Source organism: Prosopis cineraria, unplaced genomic scaffold, assembly GCF_029017545.1.
Source record: "Prosopis cineraria cultivar Desert tree isolate PC_DT_omini unplaced genomic scaffold, ASM2901754v1 PC13, whole genome shotgun sequence".
Taxonomy (NCBI): Eukaryota; Viridiplantae; Streptophyta; class Magnoliopsida; order Fabales; family Fabaceae; genus Prosopis; species Prosopis cineraria.
This window is the reverse complement of record NW_026555344.1, coordinates 25,190,301-25,199,011: the sequence shown is the minus strand read 5'-3', so window position 1 is coordinate 25,199,011 and position 8,711 is coordinate 25,190,301. Positions and strand designations below refer to the sequence as shown.

Sequence of the window (8,711 nt, the reverse complement as noted above, 5' to 3'; positions counted from 1 at the left end):
TATGGGAAAGCAGTGAAATGTGTGTGAAAAGCATGATTATAGGAGGTGAGAGTTCACCTAATGTATGTGTGAATGTGTGTGTGTAGAAATATGAGTAAACAAATTCATATAGTTAGGCTAGCACCATGGGACATTCAGTATTGCATTTTACGGGTTGGTAACATGGCTAATTCGGTACAACATTATATTGGAACTATTAACATGGAACATTTGGGCAGTCTGGCAACTCCCTAATACTCGTCAGGATACAATTAGGAGTCAACAATGCCTCTATCACAAGTGTGTGAGAAGAGAGACATCATAGTTTATAGGTGAGATAGACTACCTTTGGTCGGGTATTTCTACCACTAAAAGTGTGCTCGAGTTAATAATTGATTGATCTAATAGAGCTTATGGTTTCATGTCGGGGGGCTCTAGAGGTTTGGCAAATTGATCATGCTATTGCTAGAAATTATGTGGAAATGTTTTTGAAAAGAGAAAATTTTATATATTTTGATGTGTGTATGTGTTATTACTTTAGCATAATTAGTTGTGTTAATGGACATTAAATGAGCTATATTGGTTACTTAAATTTTGATCTCACTTGTGATTATTTACATTTTTTAAGTTCTAGTAGCAATAGTGCAAAGGAAAAAGAACTAGGTCGAGAATAAAGATTTCTCCAGAAATCCTTAGTAAGAAATGGTGTAATGACTTAAAATAGAAGTTGTATTGTATAAATATATGAGTTGCCCTAGGATTTGGAAACATGTGCATACTGCTATGAATGTTTGTGGTGTTTGGTGTTTTGATTTCCTAGCCCCTGTGTATATGTGTGTACATGATGATATGATGGTGTGAGCTAGTGGATGGATGGTAATATGTGTGGATATGATGAATATTTAATGTGTATGTGAAATTTGGCCTTGGATATGAATGAGATTGAGAAATAGGAATTTTGCCCAAAAATGTGTAATGGGTAGTTTACAAGCCAAATGTGTATATATGTGTTATAATGTATATATGACTATTCAATCAGGTGTTGTTTGTCCATTTGGATGTGATCATGGTCCTAGAAGTGGCCAATGACTAGTGGTTTCATTTGGTGATGCACAAGTGATAAATTTTGACTTGAAACGATCAAAATGTACTTAGGTGTTCAATTTTTGAACGAAAAATTAGATTTAAACAAAACTAGTATCATTGGTTAGATTATGAAACAAGCTTTGTGTAAGGACTTGAATTACCCCAATCGAACATTGAATGCAAAAAGGGTGCACGTTCAAAGTTCATATCAGAATCTGCAATTTGACAGTAGATTTTGGTTTGTGCACCGTAGCATATGTGTCAACATGGAATATCATGCCACAGCGTATGGTACAGAGTGTGGGGCTTATGCCTCTATGCCATGTGTTGCAATGCATGTAACACGAACCGCGGCACATGGCCCACTCGTTGTGTGAATTGTGATATTTTAAGTGATTTTTCTTTTGAGATCTACTGAAGCATGATTGAATGCTTTCATTGTGTGCTGTTTATTAACTCGAGTAATTTGTGAAATGATTTTGAAAATATTTATCTTGGGATGCCAAGCTTTTAAAATAAATGGCTTTGAATTGATTGATAGATTGTGTAGAAGATGGTATGGTAATATCGTTGAGGGCATGACACCTCAAGCCTATGACCTCAAACCCATGGCTATAACCTTTCACACAAAGCCTATCATGTTACACCTTGCACCTTGCACATCAGGCCTATAACATTGTGTTGGCGGCACCAGATGCAGACGTGAATAGCGAACTTCAAATTGCTTGAGTCGTGCCTGGAAGGACACTGTCCTTAAGAACTATTCCGGCACACCTGGACGACAGACCGGTAGTTCCCCAGATTGAGCAAGCACTTCCTGCGGCGGAGCAAGGAAACAGAATAACAGAGACTAAAAATGAACACAGACGAATGGACGAACAGAAGATAGAGGGAGGAGAGAATGCTGGCACACTGTTCTGTCCGCACCCATAGCTATATATAGGCCGAGGAAGGAGACACAAACACTAGGTTATAATTACCGGTTAATGCTTCGGTTATACAAACATTAAACAATGAGCGTTCATGGATTAATGTTTCAGTTACACACGCCTTAAATAGCAAAAACGTGCACGTCCATTAATCCGAAAATGTTCAGCGTTCATCAATCTGGAGACGTTTGGCAGACAAAACATTAACCTACAAAATTCAGTTTCTAAAAGAGGTTTAATGTCCAAAAACTGCCAAAGCCTCAAGTTCAAATTCAAAACATCAAAATCAGAGGTTTTTCGGGTAAGCTAAAAATAATTATTTATTTAATCATTTTTGTAAAAATAACCCGGTAAAAGGAACCCAGTGCCTCTTGAACTCATCCTCAGGGGGGCAAATCGGCTGATTTCAACCGCGATTGCCCTGAGTTGGCCTGTCTCATGTGCGCGAGGCCACTTCTCTTCCAAGCCCATTTTGCTAGCCCACTTCATTCCTTAGTATATATACATTAGGAGATTCCTTCTTTTAGTCAATGTGGGATTTTGATACACACAATTTTGACACACATACAACACATTGCACCTCAAGCCTATCACCTTGCGCATCAAGGTTATATCATCTTGCACACCAGGTCTATCACTTTGTACCCTGCACCTCAAGCCTATCACCTTACACCCCAAGCTTTTACCTTGCACTTGATCAAGCCTATAACCTTGTACCCCAAGCCTATTTAGGATAATAGGTTGTATTTTCAAGAAATTTGCACATCTATGTTGTGAAGAATCCCTTGTTCATGTTTTTATTTTTCTTTATGCCGTGACTTTCAGGAGAATAGATAGAATTTTCATAGAATTATATGTTTTTCATGTAAAAGTCCTTTGTTTGGCCGGATAAGTGAAAGTCACAACATCTTTCTACTTTCTTTTAAGAAATTGTGCTTTGGTATTTTGAAAACTTGTTGTATACTATGAAAATTATGGATGAAAAGCAATCATGGCCTCAATATGCCTTGTTTAAACAAACAAGAAAGCAAACTAGAATAGTGTACCTCTGTTTCACTATAACAAATTTTCTAACAAGAGATCTACAAAGTTTGAGACCCAATTTGCACCACTTCCTAATTGTTCTTAACCTTGTTCGACCAAGTCTTTACATGATCGCTCCTTCGTCAACATCATTTGTCACAACTGCTCTAAACTTTCCCTCATTTGATTGTTGTTTCATCTCTCTAGTTCTATGATTAGGGATTGTCATGTGAAGAAGCAATTTTTTGTTTTTTTCTTTAATTTTGTTTGTTTAAACAAAGGAGTATTTCAATCATTTCATGATATGCTTTTTTGAATATTATAATGCATTTGTTTCTTAAATTCCTTAGTCCCCCACAATAATTTTCTTTTCGAGGAGAAATTTTTTAACAATTTTCCCTTAAATGTACCATACTTTTTTACCTACAAAAAATGCTATGGACTCTCGCATACATGCTTGACAATTGACATCTTTGATATATTGATGATTTCTTTTTTTGGGCAATTTGATACATTGATGGCTATTTAATTATTGTTAAAATCTTAAAAAATAATAATAATAATAAGTATTTGGTTTTTTTCTGCTCTGTAACTTTTTGTTTGTCATGTTGTGTGGAACTATAGTGGCTTTGGTCTGCATGATCCTGGGTCCTCGAGGGGCAGAGAGAGAGAGAGACATCACCAAACTACACTTTCTCTCTTGGATCGTCCCTGTCCCAACCCAACTGTCTGAACTGAAACCTCGTCATCGATTCCTCCCTCCCACGCATACGGAAGAGCTTCTTGAATCCCATGGCGGAATTCCTCGATTTAGAAGCGCAAGACGGCATTCGAATGCCCTGGAATGTGATCCCAGGCACTAAGCAAGAAGCCATCAACTGCGTCGTCCCTGTCTCCGCCATCTACACTCCGATCAAGCATTTCCCCAGTATGCCCGTACTTCCTTACTCTCCCTTGCGTTGCCGAACATGCCGCGCCATCCTCAATCCCTTTTGCATCGTCGATTTCGCTGCCAAGATCTGGATATGTCCCTTTTGCTTTCAGCGCAATCACTTCCCCCCTCAATATGCTTCCATGTCGGATGAAAATCTTCCCGCGGAACTCTTCCCTCAGTATACTACGATCGAGTATGAGACTCCCGGGGAAGTGGCTTCTATTCCACCCGTTTTCATGTTTGTTGTTGATACCTGCATAATAGAGGAGGAAATGGCATTCTTGAAGTCTGCTTTGTCGCAGGCGATTGAGCTATTGCCTGATAATTCGCTTGTTGGTTTGATCACTTTTGGGACTTTTGTTCATGTTCATGAGTTGGGTTTCGGCCAAATTCCCAAGACATACGTTTTCAAAGGGTCTAAGGACGTGACTAAGGACCAGCTTCTTGAGCAGATGAGTTTCTTTGCTAGGAAGCCGAAGCCAAGCGCTGGTGTTATTGCTGGTGCCAGGGATGGACTATCTACTGAAAGCATTGCACGGTTCTTGTTGCCTGCATCTGAGTGTGAATTCACTCTCAATTCGGTACTTTCGATTATGAGATATCTGTGTTTGAGACATTTAGAGGAATTATTTGTGATGGGATTACCTGCCTGCAAAAGTGAAAGAGGGGAATTCGTGTTTTTGCTGTTATGTTTGGTTCTCTAATTTTATTTTTGCCACTTCAATTAACAGGTTTTGGAGGAGTTGCAGAAAGATCCTTGGGGTGTACCTGCTGATCAGCGTCCAACCAGGTGCACGAGCACAGCGCTGAGCATCGCAGCCAGTTTGTTGGGGGCGTGTGTTCCTGGTTCAGGGGCCAGAATAATGGCTTTTGTTGGTGGGCCAGCAACTGAAGGACCTGCTTCTGTAAGGATAACTGATCATGGTCATTAACGTGTTCCAGATTCATAATCTAAGAATGAGTGGAAAATCAACATGCTATTTTATGGATTTTATGATGATCTTTTATTACTGGGATAAAGATATATAGTACATGTGGAAGCATTTGGTTGGTAAACTGGCATTTTCACATTGGTATGCATGATATTATGGAATTTAGGATGTGTTTGGCAAGCCTGCATCAGGGAATATGGGGTACCTGGTATTCAGTTGTTGTTGTTGTTATTTGATGGATATTATTATTATTATTATTATTATTATTTGTAATTTTTTGGCCAACCATGGAGGTCTTCAATGTCAGTATTTGATGCCACATGTTTGTATGAAAATGTTGACCTACTAAGTATTTGCTATACAAATGACTTAGTGATCAAGGAAGGGTCAGGTGAATACCCTAGCTCAAGATTCATTTTGGATTTAGTCAAGACTCGGTGAATCTGAAGATAATTTTTGATAACTCGCAGTTTGCTATATTCTGGTTGAAACTTCACAAATGTTTGAACCCTGTGAACTGCTCTAATTCTATGATTGAAGTTGAAACAATAAAAAGTCCTTAACCTGTTGGCTGCATATTTGGTGCCTTGAAATATAAAACTACCATGAGATGCATAAAATTTGCATAATTGTATGTAGTATTAGGTACTTGTGAAAACTGTCAAGATTATATTTTACTTTGGATTTTTGCATTCTGGTATCATTTTAAGTATGATTTTGCATCACATTTGACCAATTAGTGAAGCTTAACTGATTCTATTATATTTACAGATTGTGTCAAAAAGTTTATCGGAACCTATTCGCTCCCACAAGGACCTGGATAAAGATTCTGTGCCGCATTATCATAAATGTGTAAAATTCTATGAGACACTTTCAAAACAGCTTGTACATCAAGGTCATTTACTAGATCTCTTTGCTGGTGCTCTTGATCAGGTAATGGTTTTGTTCTACGGCAGATTTTTCCTTGTTGTACTTCGCATTCTCTGGGTTTTTTTAAGTCAATAGATGACAGATGATTGCCTTTGCCTTCTGGCTTTAAAATTTTTTTCTACACATGTTTAGTCAGGTTGGAATATTCAGAATTTAAATGACTCAATTAACTAAATCTGGATTTATTTGTTCTTGGTTTCTTTTTCATATGTTTTAATATGTACTCTCCAATCCAGTGTGTTAAGAAGTTGAAATTTCTTGTTAGCTATTATAGTATAAGAAGAACTAGCAAGGACTCCCCTGTGCGATGCTTGGGGAGCATATGCTTGGTAGAAAATTTTCACGCACCCATATCAAAAAGGGATTTGATTCTTAGCAAAACACATAATGTGAAAAAGAAACTTGCTATTTTATATCTCATGTATTAAAAGTTGGAATGATTTTCAAGACAATCTATTAGCAGATTCCATATACTTAAATACCTCCCTGTACACAACATTTGTTGATTTTGACATAAGATGGTTACTAGGGCTAATTGTGATCTTTAGACCACCCAAACTCTTGACCCTAGAAAGTGCAACATACAATTGTCCATGTGTGAAAACAAGCTTTGGCAAATAAAGGCCAACATGGCGAGATTGACCTTGACTCTTGTTAATAGTCATTGCAAATGAAACACTAATTGGAAATTGTCTTCTTTGCATGTGAAAAGGCCACTTGCTCTCTAATGGGTTCATATCCATCTTATAAATCAAAACCTTTTGATTTTTATGGGAGCCATTTATCATCACAACTTCAATGACTGTTTTACCCAATCGGGTAGCTATAAGTCTTGTCCCCTTACATGGAGCAACAGCTTAATCAATGTTGCATAGTAACATTATGGGTGTTCCTGCCTTTAATATAAGTTTATAATGTGGTAAGCCAGAACTATTAATGGTGTTCAAAAACTTAGTAGTATAAAGATCATCAAAAGAATCACAATCTTTTGTAGGTTTGCAAACTGAGTCACAACTAAAGTTCTCAACTGGTTCTCCAAGCAATATTGAACACATGAAATCATTCAACTGGTCGACACTCTCAATAGTAGGTGCAAGTATTGCCCTGTCACTGAAGTAATTGAAATTTGAGAAATTGTCAACCAAATCTAGGTAGGTTAAAGACACAATGGCACTGATTGGATCTTGGTAATTAAGCAAAAGTAAATCTGTTGGTATTTCAACCTTTGCTATCCCATCATGTGGAAGGCCTAACTTGCCATCCCTACTATCCAAGAACCATTTTGAAAAATTTTCAAGCTTATTTGAATCATTATTGGATGAAGAAGTGGACAATTGCATATTCATAGTCAAGTTAAAAACCATGCAATGTTGCCATAAGTATGATGAACAAATGCAAGCATTAACTATAGTTGCCCTTGTGTCCTTTGGTATAACAGGAAGTACTTGATGAAAATCACCTCCAAAAAGGATTGCCTTACCTCCAAATACATTGTCAAATGCATAATATCTTTGAAGGTCTAGTTGTTGAATAGGGAGGCGTAATGGAAGATTAAAATTTTAAAGTCCCTATCCTAATATGGACTGAACGAACTTGTTTAAGTCAAGGTGGATAGAAGAGTTACCTTTTAATTCTTTAAAGTTGGCGCACATTTGGATCTCAGGAGCTGACAACATAGATCTGCTCTCTCTACCTGTATCCACATGAGCAGCTCTCTAACTCGAACAGCGTGCTAGCGCTCTCAGCGTCCGTTCTTCTTTAAACGTTAATTTTTCTTTCTAAAGGGTGTTTCGTGGCTCTTAGAGCGTTTTTGTTGTCAAAACTTTTCTTTCTCTATCTTCATAAGGACATCCTTATCTATATATAGTGTATCGATAAGGGTTTTTGTCTTCCACTTAAAAGCTTATGAAAATTTACTTAAATTTATCTCATAAATTTAATTTATAATATCATATCTAATTCGAATTTATCTTATAAATTTCAATTATAAAAATGACATGATATTCTCTCTTATTATGTTAGTTATTAAATTTAATCTATCATATAAAATTAAATTTAAAACTAACATAATATAATATAATATATATCACATATATATTATATATATATATATACGAATATATATACACATATATATATTTTGAAAAAAAAAATATATATATTATATTATCTATATTTAATTTTATATATCATATACATATATCATATATATATTTGACACACACACACACACATAAAATATATATATACATATATATAAAATTATATTTTGAATTTTATATTTCATATAAATATATATAAATATTTATCAAATAAATATTCAAATATATATATATATATATAAAATTCATTCACCTTATATTACATTTATTGAATTTAGACATATTTTAGATTCAACGAACTTGGACATTATAGCTCGAGTTGGGCCGTTCTTGTGTGCGACCCTGTAAGCCCATATGAAATTGGCAGTAGGTTAATTACGCTATTGCCAATCAAGTCCATTCCATTCCTTAGTATTGCCAATCATCTTCCCCAAGGTCAAATCCTGAAAATGACAACCATTTTTGTCAAAAATAACAAGACAATTTATCTAAGTTGTAACTTGTCTGACAACTAACAAGTTGCATTGTATTTTAGGAACATAAAGGACATTCTTTAACACAATATTCTCAAAAATAACCACAGTGCCTGAACCTAACACCCTGGCATATTGTCCATTTGCTACTTCAACTAAGTCATGTTTAGTCGATTCACCAAACTTAATAAATAGGTCTTTAAAACCTGTTATATGATCAGTTGCATCTGAATCTTCTATCCAAATATTTTTAGTTGCAGTAACACCACTAAGTGCTTTGGTAAGAGCAATACTTGTGTTTGCCAGGGTAATAGAGGGAGAGG

General features: G+C 36.1%; 1 protein-coding gene across 1 annotated transcript in view; it reads left to right on the top strand.

Moving 5' to 3' along the window:
- The first annotated feature begins 3,635 nt into the window (after positions 1-3,635).
- The window catches only part of LOC129290707 (protein transport protein SEC23 C-like), a 28,586-nt gene continuing 23,510 nt past the window's right edge, over positions 3,636-8,711 (top strand). Inside the window, 3 exon segments of the mRNA XM_054927591.1 lie at positions 3,636-4,532; positions 4,683-4,856; positions 5,655-5,816. Coding sequence (XP_054783566.1) covers positions 3,810-4,532; positions 4,683-4,856; positions 5,655-5,816 — 1,059 coding nt within the window. The 5' untranslated portion in view covers positions 3,636-3,809.